Genomic DNA, 24,646 nt, shown 5'->3' with positions numbered 1-24,646 from the left:
CTACTTTATCTTTTATATGTTCTCATTCACATTGCATAACTTAAATAATAAAAAAAAAGCGCTGCTTAATTTTACTTTGCTCTTTTCTTCCATACAGTGTCCCTTTCTGTACTATGCTGGCAGATCTCATGATCAGTTGTAAAATAGATGCAAACAGAATCTGAAATAACAGGTTAGGGCTTCTAAATCGCATAACTGCTGCCTGCCCACTGCCCTACAGTAGAACTACTGCTACAGGGCGGCAGGCCTGTGCAAAATCGTGTGTGTATGTATATATACGTAATTTGCATTTCTGGTTGGAGGGTGTGCACACCGCCCTACTAGTCCGGCTATTGGTGGTTAGGGATGTCTGTCACCGAGTCCTGACCGGCAATTACCGGCCAGCACTCGGCGATCGCTGTGTAAAGCTGACAGGGGAGAGACCTGCGTGTAAACACAGGTCTCTCCCCTGTCGGCATGGACATGCTGTTTTGGATCTCTCTGCACAGCATGCCTCTCTAGTAAAACACAACACTGCACACAGTTAACACTTTGCCCAAAAGTGAACCCCTTCCTGCCCAGTGTCATTAGTACAGTTTCAGTGCTTTTTATTAGCACTGAATTGGTGTCACTGGGGATATCAGTGCAGTTAGTTCCCACCCAGTGTCAGAATGCCCGCCGCAGTTCCACTATAAGTCCCCGATCGCCGCCATTACTAATCTATATAAAAAAAAATTCCAGTGTATATATACCGCCATTTGTAGACGCTATAACTTTCACGTAAAGCAATTAATTTACACGTATTGGGATTTGTTTTTAACCACTTGCCGTCCGCCTGCTATTTATAAATGGCAGGACGGTGGCACTCCAGGGGCGGGTTGCCATTCATAAACGGCACCTGCCATTTCTAGCTGTGTGTGCTCCCTGGGAGCGCGTAGCACCGTGATCTGGTGCCCGTTGTGTCCTCCGGACACAGTGAAACACCGATCGTCGGACGGGACCTCTGTATGAGGTCCCGATCATGTGATCACTGATAGGCCAATCAGTGATCACATGCAAAGTAGTAAGCAAGATGTCACTTCATTGCTTACTACCTGTGAAATCTGTGAATGATCACAGAGGTCATATGGTACAAGGCTATTAATAACAGCCTTGTACCATGTGACAAGCTGTGACCAATCACAGCTCACTCAGTAGTTCTCAATGGCTGCAAGAATGCAGACAGAGAGAGCAATGATTGCTTTTACATCCTATATGGGTGTAAAAGCAATCACTGTAAAAAAAAAAAAAAAAAAAAAAAAAAAAAATCTTCATCACCCCCCACAAGTAGTACAGTGTTATAATTTTTGGTTATAAACTAATTTGGCTTTTTTTTTTTTTTTTTTTTTTACTTACTAAGAAGATAACAGAATACATTTTGGCAAAGATTTATGATGAAAGATTTATTTGCAAAATTTTATACGAAAAACACTTTTTTTTTCTAAATTTTTGGACTTTTTCATTTACATAGCAAAAAAAAAATAAAAATCCCAGCGGTGAATAAATATCACGAAAATAAAGCTCTATCTGTCTCAAAAAAATGGTAAAAAATTCATATGGGTACAGTGTTGCATGAATGCGCAATTGTCATTCAAAGTGTGATAGCGCTGAAAGCTGAAAATTGCCCTGGACAGGAAGGGGGTAAAAGTGTCCGGACAGGAAGTGGTTAAGCAAAGGCATGTAGCAGAATACAATTTGGCCTAAATTTATGACTAAATTTGATTTTTAATTTTTTTTTATTGGATATGGTTTATATCAAAGTCCAAAATGTTTTTTGTTTTTTCAAAATTGTCAGTCTTTTTTTGTTTTATAGCTCAAAAAATGACGCGGAGGTGATCAAATACCACCAAAAGAAAGTTGTATTTGTGGGGGGGGAAAAAAGGACACAAATTTTTATTTATGCACAGCGTTGCATGCCCACGCAAGTGTCAGTTAAAATAACGCAGCGCCGTATTGCAAAAAATGGCCTGGTCACAAAGGGGAGTAAATCCTCTGGAGTGCAAGTGGTTAAGGAGGGGAAACTCTTTATGCCCCTCTTTGTCAGTGGGGACAGATTAATTTTCCTCATTTTAAATTGTTATAGCTTGCATTCTGCTTGGGGCCTGCTCCAAGCAAACGCCTAGAAAGGTAAGAAATATTTTTTTAAAAATGTATTTTTTGTGTATGTGTATGAAAGTGAACACAAACCTACAGTGAGGTTTTCTCAACTTTGACTGCAAAATGAAATACATTTTAAATATGGTTTCTGTAACATTTTGTTTCATTTCATGAGACTGAAGAAACCTTTGACTTGTACTGTATTCAAATTGTTCTCTATAGTTTTCAGTTTATCCTTTTGCCCAGTAGTAGTTTACCACATTGAACTGGAGTTATTACTTTATGCTTGAAATGTTTTGCAGCTTTAAAGACAGTTTAACTCTTTAATTCATCCATTCTTGCAGAGAAAGATCCTGATTAGCTGCTATGGGCAAAACAGGCAATTCCTCCCGTAGACATTTTGTTAAAGTGGAACTTTAGGCACCACATTAAAAATGGGTGGACAGGCAGGATTTTTATTACAGAAAAGACATGCTTTATCTCTATTGCATTAAAGTAACTTACCTGCCTGTCCGCCCTGGTACAGTAAGCTGCGTACACGCAGCTCACTTAGAAATTCAGTAATGCCAAATCTGACCGTAATCCCTGCCTGGCCAATGACAGCAGCTGACAACTGAGACCTGGAAGCCGGCACCCAAAGATGTCAGCAGCCAGGCGGGGAGATTGGGGATTCCGCAATGCTGGAGCTAAGGTAAGTATTGTTCCGCTTTAAATGAGCTAATTATGTTTAAAATATTCTACAGGAAAGTCACTTATTCTGACTGGTTTTTATTTATTTTTCTTTAAGGTAATATATCCTGTGTTCTACAAAAATCTATCATTGGGGAACCCCATTTGTGGCTAGAATCACTGCAAATATGGCAGTATCTTCAGAAACAAGTTTCAAAAGAAGCAATTTTACCAGGACAAAGGAAAGTTGAGAAGAGAAAATCAGAGGGCTGTCCATTTGTTTCCAAGACAAAAGCTTGCAAGCAGGATACCACTGTGAAGGACAACTTTGCATATTATGACCAGATAGTCAGAGAAGCTCCAGCCCAATCTAAAAATATGAGCAGTGAAGAAGTGACTAAAACTAGATATCAAAGTTCTGGTGAAAATGACAACACTGTCTCTTTTAGAGTGTCTTGCCGATGTTCTGGAGGAAATGCAAAAAAGACTACTGCACAGGTATTATTTAATCTTCTTTCAACCCCTAAAGATGCTTACAGAGAATGTATAGTGGCTTTGCATATATATGTATGTGTGTATGTATATCTATCACACACACACACATATATTCATTCCTTGTTTTCGTCAGAACTGTATTTCCCTGGTCATTCTCCGGGACAGTCACAGAATAGGCTTTCCCACCTGCAGGAAACACAAATGAAAGGAGAATTGACCCTTTTAGAACTCCTCTGTTCCCCTCCACTATAAATTGATATCCTTCAGGTAAGTTGCTCACACAGGATAGTGTAAGGCCTTGTTCACATTGGAAAATGCCAATCCAAACACTTGTGTGAAGGGCAGTCTTCACCCATGCAGGATGCAGAGACCCACAGGGATGTACATTCCCGGATGCTCTTCAGGATCCCTGTGGCCAGCCGCCTGTCATTGATTTGAACAGGCTGTCTGCAGTGAGATTTGACTGCACCATCCAGCTGGAGTTCTTGCCTGATCAATCTGTAATTACTGAGCATTCACAGATCATGTGATCAAATGAAAGTGTATGCTCAGCAATATATTTTCCTGCTGTCTGTTAGGGTGTTAGTAAACTTTTTTCAAGAAAAGGGCTCTCTGCAGTGTGCACTGCATACTAGTACCAATGTGTACTAGTACAGTAGTAATGTGTTCGGAACGTAAGAATGCCCCATCGTTTGGAAAATTATCAACCCACAGAGGACTGAATTCAAAGACGCCCTATAAATTCAAAGTGAAAAAATTATGCAGCAGGCTAGTCCATTTTGCTGAAATTTTGGCTCGGTAGTTTGTATGGCCCCCACGTGTTTGAATGCATGCCTGACAATGTTGGGGCATGATCCTAATGAGACAATGAATGGTGTCCTGGGGTATTTCCTTCCAGATCTGGACCAGGGCATCACTGAGTTCCTGGACAGTCTGAGGTGCAACCTGGCATCGGATGAACCAAAACATGGTTGGATTTAGGTCAGGCGAGCATGGGGGGCCATTCAGTGTTATAAATTCCTTCATCCTCCAGGAACTGCCTGCATACTCTCACCCCATGAGGCTGGGTATTGTTGTGCACCAGGAGGAAGTCTGGACCCACTACACCAGCGTAGGGTCCAACAATGGGTCCAATGATTTGATACCGATACCGAATGGCAGTCAGGGTGCCATTGTCCAGCCTGTAGAGGTCTGTGTGTCCCTCCATACATATGCCTCCCCAGACCATCAATGACCCACCAACAAAATGGTCATGCTGAACAATGTTACAGGCAGCATAATGATCTCCACAGCTTCTCCAGACCCTTTCACGTCTGTCACATGTGGTCAGGGTGAACCTGCTCTCATCTGTGAAAAGCACAGGGCGCCAGTGGAGGACCTGCCAATTCTGGTGTTCAGTGGCAAATGCCAGTCAAGCTCTGCAGTGAGCACAGGGCCCACTAGAGGACATCGGGCCCTCAGGCCACCCTCATGAAGTCAGTTTCTGATTGTTTGGTCAGAGACATTCAGACCAGTGGCCTGTTAGAGGTCATTTTGTAGGGCTCTGGCAGTTCTCATCTTGTTCCTCCTAGACCAAAGGAGCAGATACCGGTCCTATTGCTAGAATAAGAACCTTCTATGGCTCTGTCCAGCACTCCTAGAGTAACTGCCTGTCTCCTGGAATCTCCTCCTTGCTCTTGAGACTGTGCTGGGAGACGCAGCAAACTTTCTGGCAATGGCATATATTGATGTGACATTGTGGAAGAGTTGGACTGCCTGTGCAACCTCTGCAGGGTCTAGGTATTGACTCCTGCCACCAGTAGTGACATTGACCCTAGCCAAATGCAAAACTAGTGAACAACAGTCACAAAAAATTAGTAGGGAAAAAAATGTCTGTTGCCTTCATCTGTAAAATTATTCATGTTTTGGGGGTCATCTCATTGTTGCCCATCTAGTGCACCTGTTAATTTAATTATCACCAAAGCAGCTGAAACGGACAACCCCCTCTGCTACTTAACTGACCAGATCGATATCCCAGGAGTTTAATTGACTTGATGCTATACTCTGATTAAAAAGTGTTCCTTTAATTTTTTTGAGCAGCGTAGATCTGTTCAAAAAATTATGCAAGAAAATTGCTACATACTACAGACTAGCCCTAAGTTAACTAGCATCCTTTCAGCTAAACTAAAGGTCAGAATATGAAAAGCATTAAATGTTTGAATCGTGGTAGGGCCTTGTTTTCTGAAACAAAAATATAAACATCCATATCCTTGCTCACTCCATTAGAAGGGATATACCAACATAAGTACAACTGAAAGGTGAACTAATCTCACATGGCCAAAAAAAAAAGCTTTAGATACAAGAGGTACAACTAGAAACCTTTGGTAAACTGTTCTGATACCCATGTGATATGTGCTCTTTTCTGTCTCTGTGATCTGTATTATATAGGTTTTCAATAAGGAATACAATGCACTAGAATAGGGAAATCAAGATGCTTTATTGAAAAAAGGTCCAGTGAACATAGTGTTCTGAGACACCTTTTTTTTTTTTTGCAGAACACCATTTAAGTCAACTTGTGTAAGAGTTCTAGGGATCAAAGTTACCCTCTTCTCACCCCCATGATTTTCCACCCAGTGACAGAATCAAACTACTATGTTATCAGGAGACTTACTGGATTTTTTAAATAATGCATTAATGTTGAATGGCCTAAAGGAAGCTCTTGATGGTCACACTGAAATAAATGTATTGAGTGGTATTAGATTTTGTTTGTGTGTGTGCGTGTATAACTGTATTTTAAATATTTTTTCCAGACTGAACATAGGACAAACCCTTGAATGAACTAGCGTATACATTTAAATGTATGAACATTTCCTATTTTACTGTCCCTAGCCTAAAGTGAAGTGCTTCACACATGTAAAATTCAAAACAAGTTTCAGTTCTTTTCATTTTAATATTGCAACAAACACTCCTTTTACTAGTTGGTTATGCACAAAGACTGCTATTGGCTTTCTTCCTCTTGCAATACAGATGATATAGCTCTCTCTTTGTATATTTCCTTTTTCTAGTTATGAATTCTATATTTTATTTTATGTCCATATGCAACATAGGATCAAAATCATTGTGTATGCATAATTGGGAGCCTTGGTGACCTTCACTCTTGTCCTGTTGTCCTTCAGTCTTTAACCATTTGCCGCCCGGCCAGACGGAAATGACGTCAGACGCCGGAACAGGCAACTGGAAATACGTCAACGCGTTTCACCCCACCCACAGGGCGTTATCAAATGCCCTGTTTGATAACGCCCTGTGGGTGGGGTGAAACGCGTTGACGTATTTCCGGTTGCCTGTTCCGGCGTCTGACGTCATTTCCGGTGAGTGGAACGCACGCCGAGCGGTGCGTTCCAAGGGGCCATCTTTGCATAGTGGATGAGTCTGCATCTGAGGTCTGTCATCCTGCTGTATACCTGGCTGTGGGGTCTCTATACAGAAGTCGCTGTATATGAAAGAAAGATCGTTTTTAAAGAAAGATCGTTTTGCTTCAATAAAATGCGGGTTAAATTCTGCTAAAATGTGAGTGGTCTGGAGAAATTCTTTTGATTGGAAATCACTACGGTATCACACTATGGTCTTTTCTTCTTCCTGATTTTCCCTGGGGGATTTGGTGAGAGGAGTAACCAGAGGAGGTATCCATATCCTAGAGGAGGCAATATTTGGAGGTCATATACAAAGTAAAGGGGGTCCAGGAGCCCTTAATATCCCTGAAAGGCGTTTGACTCACCATTATCTGGTGAGTGCGGTTAATGTTGGTTTTGCACTGGTGGATGGTGGAGGTATCACAGGCACGGAAGAATCCAATGAAAATATAATATAATACATTTTTTCACGGGACTGTTATTTTGGGATTTTTGTCACTGGACTTATTAATTTTAAAATTATATATATTTTTTCATTAATATTTCAAAAAAAAAAAAAAAAAAATTTTGTGTCAGTTTTTTAAGTTTGTAATATTTACTAATTACACTGTTCAACAAATTTTTATTTTTTGCCAGTTTTGGAAACAAAAGGATCCATTTCTTAATGAATTTCACATTCTGAGTTCAAATATAACAATGAAATTTGTCAATTGGCTCTAGTTTTTCTGTAAACGGAAAGTTTTCTACTACAGGCGTAATGACTACATAATGCACAATAATTATATAGATAGATGTCTTTCCACAAATATAAAGCAAGTGATATTGACTACATAAAAAAGCCTAAATGGCATAATATATTGCATAGGATTACCAAGAAAAATTATAGCCATAAGCTAAGTTGAATCATTTTAATACTTAGGATTCTCACTAGTTTTGTCTTCAGTTTGTGTCGGTTTTGCTTCTCTTGGTTTTTCTCTTGTATTCGAGGAAAGGGCTATCTCTTACAACTGCACGTGACTACACGCTTCAGGTTCTTCCTCACTTGACTCAACCACGAAGGATTCTGGTGCTTTAGGAATTGGTAGCCCCTCTCCATGAGGAACTGGACGTATTGCCGATGGAATATTTGGATAGTGCACAGATAACTTTTTCTTCTTATTGAGCCCTTTTACAATTGGAGGCACCATACAAAAGTAACAATTACTAACATGATCTGTTGGCTCTCTCCAAATCATTGGCACAGCGAAAGGCATAGATGCCTTTTTTTCATTCAACCATTGCTCCAGTGCTGTCCCACAAGAATTGCAGCATATATGTGGTGCCCAGCTCTTGTCCTGGTCTCCTATCTTGCAGCCAAAATACAAGTTGTAGGCTTTCTTAATCATTCCTGTTATCCTCCTTTTTGTGAGATAAAAGTTATTTCACCGCAGATATAGCAGAAATGATCTGCTTTATTCACACAAGTTCGAGGCATTACTGAGTAGCCTATATAAGCATAAAACGAAATGTAAAGACGCTGTCGAACTACAATCAGCTACAGATACTGCAGCTTTTATGCAGTGAAGTGATGCAATTAAAGGCTAATATTGCATCATCTCAGTATACATGCAATTTTCTATTGGTCACCAGTATCAATTGCGCAATATGCAGCTGAAGTTGCATCATAATTTTGAATGGCTTACGTCATTAGATGGGTGAATATATCATGGAAACTAGAGCCAATCAACATTTTTTAGGGTCATTTTCATTTTCAGCACCCCAAAATTATGTAAGATTAGCTAATTTTATGCCCAAAGCTTTTTACCTGTTGAACAGTGTTATCAATTTTATGGGTTGGGTGATGCAGTTTATTGCTTTGTGGGTTTGCGCTGGTATAAATTGATATAAGTTTTCTTGGTTTTTGCACCTGTGTACAGCAGCATCTCACGGGGAATAGTGTGTGTAATAAGAGAGTCCTGGGCGCTGAGGTTTTTTTCTTTTCTTTTTTACAAATTATTTATTTGTAAACTTTTATAACAGAAACAAAGAAATGTGTTTTTTTTCAAAATTTTTGGTCTTTTTTTGTTAATTTAGCAAAAAATAAAAACCCCAGCGGTGATTAAATACCACCAAAAGAAAGCTCTAGTTGTGTGAAGAAAATGATAAAATTTTAGTTTCGGTACAATGTTGTATGACCGCGCAATTGTCATTCAAAGTGTGAGAGCGCTGAAACGTGAAAACTGGCCTGGGCAGGAAGGTGTAAAATTGCATGGTATTGAAATGGTTAATATAGGAATTTTGATTATGTCAAGGTTTTGCTAAGTTTGCTCTAATCTGCTTTATCAAAGTCTGCTCTGTAATGATCACTGTGATCAAGGAAGCCTTAGTGACTTGACTATGCATTTAAGTCTGGCGGATATCTGGTTCTTGCAAACGAGCTTAATTTTCAAGGCATGGTTCACTCTTTAATTGCAGGGCCTCTATCACTAGTGAATGCATAAATCATACCTGAAACATATCATTGTAAGGCTGGCCATACAACAGTCATTTTTTTGTTCAACCAGTGGGTTGAACAAAAGAAAATGATGTAATATGCCCCATCCACGCACTCTATGTGGATGGGTGAATCTGTCCCGCTCAGCTATTGTAGTCTGACAGCGGGGAGATTTTCCTGTCTTCATAATTCATTCACCACAGCCGGCTATTGAAGTGTTTAACAAGTATTTTACTAAAAAATAACCTCCCAAAATATCCCAGGTTGTAAATCCATTTTTGGTCACTTTGTTCAGTGATGCAGATCCAGGTCAGTAATAATGCATGACACCCACTGAAAAAAAAAAAAAACAATCACAACTGCTTGCCAGCAGATGACAGCTAAGTATAAACAAAGGGGCAGGTTCTCCCAGATGATACCATTAACCAAATGTAGGATTTTACTGTATTTGGCTAATGATCTCACGGGATCTCCATAAACACATAGGGTAGAGATCAGGATCTACTGCTAAAGGGTCCTCAAGATTCTAATAAGCTTCCTGTTCTGCCAGGCTTCATGCTCAGGTAAGGGTCTGGTGTGGATTTTTCTTTTGTGCACTTGGTTCTCCCTTTTTAAAATCCATATTCCAAGGGTCTGAAATTGAAGATGGAGGGGTACATAATTCTTTGGAAGACCTGAAGAGCCTTCTATTTCTGAAATAGATCCGGACAACAGTGAGCATTATAGTGGCACATCCCTCATATGTATACAATTAAAGAAATAAAAGTATGGATGGGATTTTTTAGGCACTCAATAAGATCATAAATTTTAAATACCGGTATACAGATTTTTATTGTACAAATACTTAAAATCAAAGAACATGATTAAAAGCCACCCTCCCTTCCCCTCCACCTGCCGGCACCTGCTGTCCCAGCCCACAGATGGGTAGGTGGAGCCCGGGTTACATAGCAGGGGAGGGATGGGGCACTTTATCGGTGTGTGTAGAAGCAATCAGGCGCCAGTGGATGGCTAAATGTAGAAGAAAACTACCTACCCGGCGCCCAGAACTGCATGTCCCGAATGTTGGGCGATAGGAATTGTGCATCCCTGAGGCAAGGAAGACACAAGGGATGCCAATATAGGACCTCCAGGTAACTGAGACCACAACATAATACTATCAATATGCTTCAGTTAATCGATTCATCAATTTTAACAACTCATAAAGGCTTGGTTTGGAAAGAAGAAATGACCCAAAGGGCTGAATATTTATTAACAAATTTTCCAGTGCAGGAACACTACAGGATTACAACCAGAGATGGAGTCATTGAGGGTCTAAAAGTTTAATTATACCACACCTGATAATGATTTTAAATAAATGAGGGATTACCTCTCATAAATTTAAGTAAGTATAAAGGCTAGTCAAAGGCAAAGAAATTATAAATTGAAGACTTACAAATGGTCCTTCATCTACTAAAAAAAAAGAAAAAAAAAAAAAGAAAAGACAATCCTATGTCTAGTAATTTAGAGGAGGCTTGCCACATTCTGATATTGACCAATATTCACAGGGTACCTATCCACAGCTGTCCCACACTGGAGCCAAAATGGTTATTAGAATCCCCCAATGACTGCATTTGCTCAATTGCAGATAACCCTTATGGCACCTAAAACTGCCTGCCAATCACCAAAGCTCTTTTTAGCACACAGATTATGCCAAAACAAGTCCAACGATTACATAATTTCTGCCCAAAATAGGACGAAAGGCATACTGCAGCCATCTCTTGTCTTCTAGGGAGGACCAGAGTCTCCCCCGCCCATTTCTTGTGCCGATGATGTCCCCTCCACTGACTGGGAGGAGATGGTTCCGGTAAGCCTTCCGCCCCGTTTTGGGTGTCAATAATGCAACCATTGGACTTGTTTGAGCATATCCTTTAGTTAAAAAGAGCTTTGGTAATTGGCAGGCAGTTTTTTGTGGCATAAGGGTAATCTGCAATTGGGCAAATTCAGTCAATAAAATAATGGGTTAAACGAGCACTAGGTGAAAGAGTAAGCTGCTAGCATAAAGGTCAAACCTCAAATCCTTCTAATAAGTCAAATAAGGCAAATTCAGTCAGGTTGGGGTCCAACCTTTCTGTATTAATTTACATATGTGCATATACAGTATGTAAATAGACTATATAAATCTAAAACATATGTATTATAATTACTCCATCAGCGATTCATTGTTGCCAATGACTCTTCCCAGTGTAAAGAAGCACCAGCCACCACCTTATGAAATGAGCACTCACCAGAAAATATGCAACAAAATGTATGGCAAGCTTAGCATGTCATCAGAGGTAGGTGAACCTTGTGGACAGCCTTCCCAGAAGAGTTGAACCTTTTATAGCTGCAAAGGGTGGGCCAACTCAATATTGAACCCTATGGACTAAAACTGGAATGCCATTAAAGTTCATGTGTGTGTAAAGGCAGACAGCACAATACTTTTGACAATATAGTGTATGTTACTAATTGCCCCACTGTGATTAATTGTTGCATTTTGATTGTGTGGCGCTGCAGGTGATTATCTTTATGGTTCTATAGGATTTTTTCTGTCAACTTTCTGCTAGTAGCCTACTTTATCACAGCATGGACCTTATGTTAGATGTTTAGAGTATGGCTTTTATTTGCTTCCAAACAGGCAATATATCTCCCATGTATTTTAGTGCCCTATGTGGTTCTCCTTTAGTTTTTGTGGCTAATATAGTAGATAGGGGGATGAGCATAGGGTCTGATAGAACCAGGACAGTTTGCCAAAGTGGCTGTATGTAGCAAATTAACATTGCTATCAGAGATGGGCGAGATTAGGCCTATCAGCATTGCATTTAGGGCATGTGGATAACTATGCATTTGATGGGAGGTTTTGGGGGGGGGGGGGTTAAAAGGCTGTTGGGCTTGATGAATAATTAAAATTTTATTTCTCTTCACTTTCTACCAATTACTGCTTTGGTAGTATGTAGCCACCCATGTTGGCTATGAGACCAGGGTTCTTCTAGAGGTAAATATAAGAGACTAACCCATTTTTGTATATGTCCTGTGTTTATTGAGGGTTCTGAGCAAGTACCCTCTCGTAGGGTATGATAGAATCAGAACAAGTTACACTTTTCAGGGGGTTTTTGCAGTAATAACATGAAGTTTGGATGTACCTTTTTAGGTCAAATGAGGTTATCAGGGCAGAAACGAGGAAGCTTTTAAGTTGTGCTTATTGCAGAAACTGTCATTGTAATATTTTATAGAGTTCAAAACTTTTCCCACATTCCATTTTCCACTTTGTACATGCCATCCCTTCTTTCACTGACTGTTCCGCAAACAAGTGTGAGTAGGTGGTAGATATCAGATTGCTTTGGGATGAGTCTCTACTAGAAAGGGAATCAGGAGAGGTGAGGGGTTGTGAGTACAGGGACCTGTGTTGTGAGTCACTCAAAAAATGTCTGAACTGAACACAAGTCCAAAAGGTAATCCTCTGCTCTTGCATAAGTGGGGAGGGCTGATCGTAGCTCAGGAGCTGGCAAAGAATGTTTGGCCTGTGGCTTTGAATACGGCCATATTGAAGCCAAGTATTGTTGAGACATGTCCGGTGGAAAATTGGGGTTCAGACATAGCTGGGTCAAAGGGCTTGGTAAGGATGAAATTGTAGTCTCATTGCACTTCTCATGGAAGCAACGGAGAGTGACCTATGAAAAAATGATCCGTCATGGAGCTAAAGACATGCTTGAGAAGGAGCCATGGAACTAAAGCTAGAAAAAGTGCTACAGGTTTCTTTTATATAGAGAAAAAGGCCAAGGTTCATAGGCAGAGATTTGTAAGATCGATGCTTAATTTGGACATTTTGTTAGTTTTAAGAGCAAATCTAGGTCTCCTTCATATAAAGGAAGTGAAAGCTGAGTTAAATCTGTTTTTAAGTCTTTGTATCTTTGTTTGTGATTAATCATATGTAGGGTGTATACCAGTCTGGCAAAACTGTATTTTAATCAAAAGACACGTGCCTAGCATAGAAATGGGGAGATAATTGTAATTAAAGAGATTATGTTGTTGATTGGGGGGGGGATAGTTGAGAGCATGCAAATAGTGTATGTTTTTAGATATTATCAGAGGCCTAACTAGAACCTTCAGGGACCCAGTGCAAGAAACCATGAATGACCCCCCCCCTTCAAAAAGCATGATTTTGGTACATTGTTTTTTGTTTTTCAAAATATTAAACAGTAAAACATTTCTGTTAATGATTTCAACTTACTGTAATTGTCAATAGGAGGTAGTTTTATGATCAGACATGGTCTCATGACAGGTCACAATGATGGTAATGCACCTGCAAAATACCATACAGAATAACCATAAATCAAGCTGATATATACCTCCATTGGACAAAGTTATAGTCAAAGATTCACATTTCAGTTAGATATTTAGAGACCTAAATATTACATTTTGAATGAGGTTCTTAAATTTTGAAAATATAAACACTACGTTTATAGATGCACACAACTTTATTGAAATCTTCACAAAGGTGGAAGAGAAGCTTCAAAAAGCATTCACAACATGGCCAACAATAATAATTTCAACTTTTCCAGAACTTAAACCATTTCACACATTTTAACTTTGTTTCTGTGAAAGAAGATCTGTAAAATAGAAATGGTGACCATATATTAGCATGGTTTATTGAAACTAGTAGTGAACAAAAACAAGCATGCTTTCATCTTACCCGGTTAGTCCAACTTGGAACCAAGCATGCAAAGTTCAACCATAAAAATATGTTCGTATAACTGGTAACAAAAACTTAAAGTGTTTACAGTAACTTTTAATAGAACCTATGTAACTGCACACGTACTACTGTGATGAAAAGTCCTCTATAAATGTTGATAATGTTGAGTCTTTTAGCTCTCATTTTCTATGCTTGACAAAGCAAGCCCAGAGAGTCTTTGTTGAGACATGGTGTTTCTCAAATAAACTTTAATTGGTTTTGATTTTGAGAAGGACCTTTCTGCAGTTATTGATATTATTATTATTATGCAGGATTTATATAGTGCCAACAATTTTTACTGTTTGCCCTCCCTGTTGCAAAGCTCTGTGCAGTTACAATACAGTTTAATACAGGAGGAATTAGATGGTCCTGCTGGTTGCAATCTAACAGTTGCTGCTGTTACTGGGAGTATGAGGAACAGCAGTAATGCTATGCAGACATCTAGGAGAGTAGATGACAGTGCACTGTTTTCAACAAGTAGTAGGTGAGTAAGATCCTTTACAGTGGAACAATTACAAACCTCTTGAAGTGCTGAATGTAATTAAAAAAGCTGGTGATATATCCTCTTTGTAAAATTCATTCAGTGTTGATGCTGCGGCAATTAGATTATCATCAGATTGAGAAGCAAGAATGGCAGGCTGAACTATTTCAAATCTGAGGGACTTCATTTCTGTAAAATGGCCTGACAGCTGATTCATAAAAGTGTCCAAACATTTATAAAATACAGTTGTTTTAAAGTGTTCCTTTGGATCAAATAATCTTTCAACTATGCACAGCTCATCAAGCTTGACAATCTGGAACGGTAAACATTTCAATACACTGATCATAATTAACTGTATGTAGAACAAGATATAGACGCGGATAACTACTTCTTCAACTCCATCAACAATAATTGTAACACCAGTGAACCGTATAATCAAATCAAGGATGGCAAATCAATTGTACATATTAACAGTAGGAGCCTGTATGCAAATTTTTTGCAAACATTAAGAATTACCTGAGTCAATTTACACATTTATTCAACATCAACATCATAGCAATATCAGAAACATGGGTCAATGTGGAGAAAAGGGTTGACTTTAAGCTGGAGGGTTATGAGTTTATGCACATAGATATAAAATAAAGGTGGTGGAGGAGTTGCAATGTATGTGGACAATATTCTTGACTTCAGGCTGTTGGACAATATGTTAACTGTTGTTAACAATGTGCTTGCATGTATATCAGTTGAAATATAGTAAAGTAAACTATAAACCCAAAACAATTAGCTGTATTTACAGGACACCAGGTTCTAGTATTCAGCTGTTTTAAGACTAGATAAAGGGGATATTTACAAAAAACCAAAAAAAAAACCTCCTAAATCAATTTGTCTGTGAAGACTAACATTGATCTGCTTAATCCAAGTAAACACATAAAAGATGATTTTATTAAAACTATGGTAGTAACCTGTATCCAAAAAATCATCAGACCCACCAGGATAACTTCTCACTGTGTCAGGGATGCCACAGGCATCCAGCAAGGATGACCAGGTCAGTGGACTGTACCTTAAATCAAGAACCAGGTGGAGTAAAGTTAAATGATGTTTTTTTAACATAAAGACCACTTTTACAACACCAATAAACCATAACAATGTAAAGTGACAAAATAAACGTGAAGTGGAGGGAGCAGACAAGAGCAGGGCAAGGTCAGTACTAAGACCGGAAATGAGCAGGGAGCAAGGTTCTGAGAGAGCTGGATGCAATTCCCATTTTGAATACATAAGGAAATGTTTTACTTAATTACAAATGAGTGTAACATCTGATATAGAGTAGAGAAAAAAAAATATATCAAGGGAAGGACAGTACATGAGTAGCTAGTTTAGGACCAATTTTGGAGATACAAGGCAGGTGTTTTTTCCTAAGGAAAGGACAGTCTTGCATAACTCTTAATGAAATAAATATAATTCTCAGTAGCAAGATATTTTGTATAAAACTTACATTTACAATTATAATGTGATTCTAGATCAAGGGAACGACTCAGAAATGGTAGCATAGGATGTTAATAATTCAGCACAGAGAAGAGTGGATTAATGGACTCAAAACTATATATATTCCAGGGTCTGCTTGTTAATTTTAATTTGTTTTTATTGACAAATCTAGTATATTTTTATGTAGCTATGGATGTCAGGGGCAGGAGAATTGTGTAGAGAGGAATGGATGTTGGTGGCAGGTAAGTTGGGTATTGAGGGATAAATATCAGTAGCAGATTAGAGGAGAAATTGATGTCAGTGGTGGGAGAGGCATCCAGGGAGGGATGGAAGTGGATGTCGGCTCAGGCATGTATCTAGGGAAGGATGGGGGTATATGTAGCTGTAATTGTTTATTTCTGTTTGTAACAAAATACACCTGACTTTTTTTGTAGAACACCTAATGTAACTGGGAGTATTGCAAATGTAATTCTTTACAGGATAGGGCAATTATTAACTGCTTTTGGTACTTCATCATATTTTTCAGGAGATTGGTCGTATTATTGGTTTATTACTGTCGAAACTGTTTGGCTGGAAACCTGACCTGCGACAGCCTGTGCTTGAGGTAATTTTTGGCGTGTTACAGGATTAAAGTGTAACTAAAGGTGGAGAGGAATTAAGACATCTGTTATGATCCGCCAGGTGGTGCCTCTGGCTGCCCACTTGACAGACCTACCCAAAGCGTGGAGTCTAAGTCCCGGTCTGTGCTTTCACCAGGGCCCCTGATGGTGGGGATGGACTTGAAACAGACCAGGACCAGGTCAGGACCTCTGAGCAGGCCCACCAGTGGCAGGGGGAACCTCCGGGGATGTATTGGTACCGGGAGAGCCAGATGTGAGGAGGACGGCAGGGCCTAGCAGGATAGATCGCGAGCAGTGGTCCCGTGGGGTAGGCGAGGTACAGAATCGGCAGGCGGAGAATCGTCAGGTCACACGCAGGGTCAGCAGGATAAGTCAGTCCGTAGATAGGTTCAACAAGCCGGGGGTCAGGATGGGAGAAGGCAGAGTAGTCAGGGGCAATCCGGGTCAAATGCAGGAGAAGGCAGAATAGTCAGTACAATCTGGGTCAAATGCAGGAGAAGGCAGCGTAGTCAGGGTCAATCAGGATCAAAAACACAGGTACAGGACTCAGGAACTCAAAAGACCTTGCGGCGATCAGTGACAGTGCAGGGCATCTTTAAATATCGCGCCCTACACTGTCATTGGCCGCCCAGGACACGCCCCCGGGCTGTCATTGGCCGCCCGAGGCGCGCCCGCGGCTCCCACTGCGCATGCGCGGCGTCCTGTCATCCGCGGCTCGCCGGGACCTGGTGCTTGTGTCCCGGCGTGAGCCGTTGCCAGCGCGCATGCGCCGGCCGACAGGATGCCGTGGACCCTGACAACATCTGTCTGGTTTATTGCTGTCTTTATCCCCGTTAGGGAGTTTCACCTCTACTTGTCTTGTTTACCGTTCTCATTGACAGTGAAAATAAAGGAGAGTCACAAATTTTTGCCTGACAGAATACTAATAGAAAAGAAATCTTCCAATGGAGACACTCTTCTGGTGACACATTGGGATTCCCTCACTCCCTGTTTTGGCTATTGGGCTGGATATGAAGGGAAATCTCCCCACTGGGACACTGATGGTAAAAAAAAAAAAATTGTGGGGGTTATAACCCTCCCTTATGCTATCCAAGATTTAAAAGTTTGTTATACGAATTGTTTTTTAACATTTATGCCTATTAGCTGCCAGCAGAAGCTGATGTGACAAAAGAAGATGGTTATTTTCTTGGTTAATTATGCTTAAATTGCCATAATTAAAAAAAAATTATTCTGAAAGTTATTGTATACTGAAGTACCAAAGTCTGAGGTAAAGCAGCCTACAAAAACTGTAGCTGCGAACATTTAAAAAACAGTCACTCGGGGGATTAATAAAGGGTTATTGAGGATAGGAGACTTCCTTTCTGTTGCCCGAATCTATCCTCTTTAATATTCTAAGGATAAAATGCAGATGCTTCCCACTGAAATTTTTAGATTTTATCAAATTGCCTCTTTTATCCACTCGAAAATTGCCTTATTGGGTGAACTATCCATCCTGACCTCTTTCGTAGTCTCCTGTGAAGGTAACAATTTGGCTAGATGCCATATATCTCTTTGGTGTATGCCCTTCTTGCTGTTCCGAGTTGTAAACTTCCCTATATGGACCAATGGGAACGGGACCTGAATATCAGCTATGATATCTCAGACTGGCGAGACATAGCTTTAGCATTGTCCAAGGTTTCTAGCAATACCTCCTTAATTGAGGCGAACGATAAAACATTATTGAGGTGGTACTTGGTCCCAACTCGGATTGCGAAAATGCATCTGACTACTTCCCAAATGTGTTTTAGGCCATGTGGCCAGGTGGGGTCTATGTTCCTCGTCTGGTGGCAATGCCCAATAGTAATTTAGATTTTGGATCCGCATATTTAATCTACACGGTGATGTTGGTGAATATACGTAGAGCTCCGTAGTCGGCCCTCTTCCATAAATATCCCATTACAATTCCTAAGCACTCCCTTAGGCTGCTCACCCATATGTCGTTAGCGCAAGAATTGCTATAGCTAAACATTGGCAGAGTTCTCTTATCCCTCTAGAATATGTTAAAACTAAATGGAACTGGAACATGATCAATGACAAACTTACCTGTACGCTACACAACAGTACTATCAAATTTGACAAAACATGGGATCCATGGATTCAATACATCTCTGTTCCTTGTTCCTTCCCACAGTGACCTTCTCCTCCTCCTTCCTCTTTCTTCTTCTCCTCCTTCTCCTCCTCCTTCTCCTCCTTCCTTCCTCCTCCTCCTTCTCCTCCCTCCTCCTCTTTCTCACTCCTCCTTTTCTCACTCCTCCTTTTCTCACTCCTCCTTTTCTCACTCCTCCTTTTCTCACTCCTCCTTTTCTCACTCCTCCTTTTCTCACTCCTCCTTTTCTCACTCCTCCTTTTCTCACTCCTCCTTTTCTCACTCCTCCTTTTCTCACTCCTCCTTTTCTCACTCCTCCTTTTCTCACTCCTCCTTTTCTCACTCCTCCTTTTCTCACTCCTCCTTTTCTCACTCCTCCTTTTCTCACTCCTCCTTTTCTCACTCCTCCTTTTCTCACTCCTCCTTTTCTCACTCCTCCTTTTCTCACTCCTCCTTTTCTCACTCCTCCTTTTCTCACTCCTCCTTTTCTCACTCCTCCTTTTCTCACTCCTCCTTTTCTCACTCCTCCTTTTCTCACTCCTCCTTTTCTCACTCCTCCTTTTCTCACTCCTCCTTTTCTCACTCCTCCTTTTCTCACTCCTCCTTTTCTCACTCCTCCTTTTCTCACTCCTCCTTTTCTCACTCCTCCTTCTCTCACTCCTCCTTCTCTCACTCCTCCCTGTAACAAGGTTGCGTGAGCCCATTTGAATTGGTTCTACAACATTTTTCATGTTTTTCTGATCGCTTATTTAAGGCGCTTCATGTGGCTACAAGTATGGAGTCTTATTTTTGTGATATAACATGGCATTTGTTTTTGATGTTATTTGTATTTTGAAAACTTTTCAATAAAAACCATTGGAAAGTAAATTAAAAAAAAAACAACCATTCACCTGTCCGAAGATCCAATGGTATCCTCACCTGTCCCCAGCACCAGCATCTTAAGTATGGGCACCCGGCTATGACAGCTTGCGGCTTCATAGCCAGGTGTCCACTGCGCATGCGTGAGCAGTGCTGCACCTTGTGAATGGTTTTGCAGTCTTCTGGGACCTGTCCTGTGTCCCAGAAGACTGCAGGGGGGAGGGGGAAGGGAGAACCTCTGCTTCTGATCCCCTAGGCTATCGCAGCAGAAGTGGGAGTTGGTACCTGCCAAAATCGAGGACCCACTCCCCAAAGGTGCCAATCCTTAATTGGGAGCAGGGGATGAGGCCTTAAACCAGAACTTCCCCTCTTGGGTAGAGCTCTGCTTTAAATATGGAGTGGGATGTGAATGCTTTTATCAGTAATAACTAACCCGACCTTAAAGATTGTCAAGTCAATTTTTTTTTTTTTAATTCTTTACACACATTCTGTACAGACAGACATGGGAGAATCAATAGTCAGAGCCAACCAAAAAATACAACTCAAAAGGTAAACCACAGCATGAACCTGTGAACACGGTGCCAAAATCATACTTCATTGCATTGATCATCGCTTATGGATAGTAGTCTGGTTCTTGCCACCCAGACTGTGCTTGTTTTTTAAATGTCAGCAGCTGCAGTTTTTGTAGCTGCTGACTTTTTTTTTTCACCAGAGACTGGAGCTTTGCTTTAAACCGTGGGGTGTGAGAATTTGCAATTTGTACTGTATATCCACCTGGTCTTCATCTAAGATATTATGTCCTAATCCATCCTCCATGTCAATGTGGGACATATTTGTCAATCCGAAGGAACAAAACCCCCCTTTTTAGTCCTGATTGCTAGTATACACTCACAGGCCACTTCAATTACTTGGTAACACAAATTGCTTATCGTCCTATCACATGGCAGCAACTCAGTGCATTTAGGCATCTAGACGTGAAGACGACTTGCTGAAGTTGAAACCGAGCTTCAGAATGGGAAAGAAAGGGGATTTAAGTGACTTGAACATGGCATGGTTGTTGGTGCTAGAAGGGCTGGTCTGAGTATTTCAAAAACTGCTGATCTACTAGAATTTTCACACACAACCATCACTAGGGTTTACAGAGAATTGTCCAAAAAAGAGAAAATATCCAATGAGCGGCAGTTGTGTGGATAAAAATGCCTCATGTATGGGCGTTGCCTGATATTCTGTGGGTTTATATTTCCTTCCCTTCCATCACTTCCTGGCCTACCTCCCAGTTTGCTTACCTATATAAGACATGCTCAGTGTAGGCCACGTTGTCTGTGCAACTTTCCAGTTCTCTGTGCTCCCATTTGTCCTTTGTCTGACTACCCGTGTACCAATCCTGGCTTCATCTACCGTTTATGCTTGTCTGCCGCCCTCCCTGACCCTGTTTTGTTTCCTGGTTTTCCTTCAGTCTCCTGCCATTTGTACTCAGCTCATGCGAGTGGTCTCCGCATCTTCACATGTGCTGCAACCTGGTTCCAGCTTACTGCATGTCCATCCCCACCATCAGGGGCCCTGGTGAAGAAACAGGATGGGGCTTAGACTCTGCACCCTAGGGAACCCTGAGTTGGCAGTCTGCAAGGGCTCACACAGACAGACTACTGACAATCCTAAATTTGGTGTCAGCTTTTCTAATTTTTAATTTGTACCTTTTTAGCACAGTTTACATTTTGTGTTTTTATTTAATACTGTTGCTTTCTCCCTGTCACCTGTGACCAACTTCCCCGATCACCTTTTTATGGGGTCAATATGTTCCAACCTAACCGTTTTACTATTAACATGTTTGAAAAAATGTTTTTTTTTTTTTCTTCTCTTTTCAGCAATATCTCTCATTCTATTTTAGCTGCCCTGATCGCTCTTTTTTATTTCTAATTGCATTCATCAAAGTTTTGGAAATGGAAATGGTCCCTTTATATTTTTTCTCATTAATATGCCTTTTTACCTTAGTATTTAGCCACCCAGGTTTAACTTTTGTTCTTTACATACAGTATGTTGCCTAGTTGAATGCACTGACAAATGCTGATGTTTATTATGTTCTTAAAGCACTCCCACTTTTTTCAGTGCTTTGGTGGAAAAATTGGATCATATTTAGTAGCATAAGCATGAAGTGCAGCTTAGTAATATTGTCTCTTTTGACATGTAATATTTTTCTACAGTACATTAAAGAAATGACATGCCTACAGCTTGGAAGTCTTTATCTTTAGTGAGTACAATTCTTATCATGGATGCTCAACCTGTGGCCATCCAGCTGTTGTGGAATTACAAGTCCCATGAGGAATTGCAAGGCTGACCGTTATAAGCATGACTCCCAAAGACAGAGGCATGATGGGACTTGTAGTTCTGCAAACCCTAGAGGGCCACAAGTTGAGCTTCCACATTATAGGTAGTGATCTCACTAATTGTGAAGCGCTATAAGGATATCTGCATTATACAGGATACAGTGATTGTAACAGAATTCACTTGACTAGTTTAAGGGGTTGAGCGCTGCTCTATATGGTCTTTGGCAGCAATGTACCCAGACTGCGCTTGAGTACTTCCGTTAGAATACCGCTTCCCCGTCCAAACACCGACAACAAACACCACAGCCGACCATACAAGACTACTTTATTTGAACACAGATACAAGATGTATACACTCAGGGGACAATCCCCCATCCCTGCATAATAACACAGGGTGGGGCAATCTACATTTAGTAACGAGACACATGGGTATTCAAACTTCACACCAGCAGACAGTCCCATCAGGAGGGAGGGCTGCTGGAGACACCCCCCCCCCCCCCCAAAAGCTAATATACATAAACACATCCCATAATAGTTTGCTCCCAAGCCAGACAAACAATAGAACAATGGGATGCAGCCACATAACATTAAACAACAACCCCCACCCCACCTATTTCCTAAACATGTCTACATGGTCTGAGACGAAACCCACACAATATTAGGACAGATCACCCTGTACCCCTAACAGGCACAGGGTGATTTACACATAAGAGGATATGGGGAGCTGAGACAGGGGTCTCTCCACCTCTCCAAAGTGAGCTGGGTTCCATGGGCCCCTCACCCAAAGTGACTCCTGTCACAAGCAGTCCCCAACCTTTTTGGCACCAGGGACTGGTTTCATGGAAGAAAAGTTTTCCTATAACTAGACGGTCCCATCTGAGGGGTGATAGGAGATGGTAACAATCGAAGTGTGTTGCTTATGTTAGGCCTACTCTGTAATGTCGTTTTGGTTGCTGTCACTGCAAAAAAAGGATATTGGAAATGAAAGGAGGCTTTTCAGTGTTTTTGTGACAATCTCAGAATATTCCAACTTGGCTTTAATCCAGAACATATGGAGATTTGAATTTGTTTGAAACATACATTGAAAGCACCTTTCCTGATAATGGTGTCCTGCTCTAAAGCATACCAAAAAAATTTCCCTCCATTGTCAGGACGTGATCAGAGCTGTCAGGATCTGACAGCCACAGTCTTTTGAGAAAAAAAGACTATTTTTGTATTACCAACCGAGTCTCATAGGACACTCTGGGGTGGATAAGACAACTCATAGTGATGATTTATGCTTTCAAGGATAAGGTACTCCCAGTACTTTTAGGTGCTCACTCAACCAATTGTGTTGGAGTTTCCTGGGCTTTCTGACATCTAGCTACTCTTGCCAAGCTTTGCGGGGTCACCACCTGGTCTTTGGTTGAGATCTTCCCCAAATTCTACCAGATGGACATCCAGGCCTCTGCGGATGCAGCCTTCAGGTGCAAAGTTCTTTCAAGAGCATTGCTGTTGCCCACTCCTCTGATTCATTGCTTGGGGATGCCCCAGGGTCTTTGAAAATCCACCCAGCACTATACGATTGAGGCAAAATAAGTTTTTTGACTTGCCTGAAAATTTGATGTTTTGGACTACAGTACAGAACACAGGCCACCCTCCTCCTCTGATCCTGTGTTAATTTCTTGCCTAAAAACCAAGGTTTCATGATGAGGGGTATGGTTGTATGGGTACACCAAGGGGGCATATCGAAAAATCTTTGCTAATGTCCAATCACCTGAAAGTAGCAACCTATAACCCTGTGTCCTATGAAACTCCAGCCTGCATTCTGTACAGTACTCAAATATATGGATTTTACAGGCAAGTCAAAATTCCTTTTTTTTTCCTTTTTTAATGCACCCTCTTCCTGTGGGCAGCCGTTATGTAACCAACAATTGTGTAACACCTATTGAGTACTGTAATGTTTTGTGGACGTGCAGTTTTGAGGTCTAACACATTTGATATCTTGTACTTGACACAACCATATCTCACATTTTGTACACAAAAAGTAATTTCAGCAGTTCGTTCTGCACTTCTGTGACCTGTTTTCAACCAAGAATGGGTTAAAGTCTGCTGTTGGCTGATGCCACTTAGCTGGTCAAGACTCTGAAAAGATCGCAATTATATGCTCCGGGTCCACCCTGGACCTGGCACCTGGCTTAGCCTCCGTGATCTGCCGAGAACCTGAGCCAGCCCCTCCTGCCCCCTGCACAGCTCAGCACTCCAGTGAGCATTGGACGGACTGAGCAGAGAGATGGAGTCTGACACTCATGGCTCTCTGCACAGAGTAGCGGGGGAGAACTGACCGATTAGCTGTGCTCTCATTGCAGAGCTGGTGGGGGACAGATGCAGCATTGGATCATATTTTTTTCTTCTTTAAAGTCTATACTTGTCTTTTAAGTTTAGTCCCCACAAAAGTAATAAAATATTCACATTTTCTGTAAAATAAAAAACCAATATCAAGTCATGTAAATAGACTCCAGATATGTCAATACTCAAAACTGCACATTCTCCTGAAATGTTAACAAACCACAGAACTGCTTTCACACTGATTTGCTTTTCTTCCATTTTTGCAGTAAAAAAAAAAGTGGAAGAAAAACGCTTGACCAGTAAACCTATGGAACTGTTTACACTGATCTGTTGCAGTCCATTGCGCTTTTTAAAGTCCTGCTGCTGCATTTTTGGTGCAGTAAGAAAAACCCCACAGCTGCAGGTCTTTCACTGATGGAAAAGGCGGTAAAAACGCATGTATTTTTACCTCATTTTTGCAAGGGAGCATTGCAATAGTGGCCATCATTTTTTTAAGCAGTACTTTAAAAACCTTTTATAGCCCATCAATTTAGAGCCATA

At 40.8% G+C, this 24,646-nt stretch overlaps 1 protein-coding gene across 1 annotated transcript in view; it reads left to right on the top strand.

Annotated features, from left to right (window-relative positions):
* The window catches only part of THUMPD2 (THUMP domain 2 tRNA and snRNA guanosine methyltransferase), a 168,265-nt gene that overhangs the window by 35,156 nt on the left and 108,463 nt on the right, over window positions 1–24,646 (top strand). Inside the window, exons 3-4 of the mRNA XM_089681777.1 lie at window positions 2,903–3,282; window positions 16,378–16,455. Of these exons, the coding sequence (XP_089537903.1) occupies window positions 2,903–3,282; window positions 16,378–16,455 (458 nt within the window). The remainder of the gene's footprint in view (window positions 1–2,902; window positions 3,283–16,377; window positions 16,456–24,646) is intronic.

Source organism: Staurois parvus, unplaced genomic scaffold (assembly GCF_062004578.1).
Source record: "Staurois parvus isolate SC_StPar_1 unplaced genomic scaffold, SC_StPar_1.0 ptg000277l, whole genome shotgun sequence".
Lineage (NCBI taxonomy): Eukaryota > Metazoa > Chordata > Amphibia > Anura > Ranidae > Staurois > Staurois parvus.
This window is presented reverse-complemented; position numbering and strand designations above follow the sequence as displayed.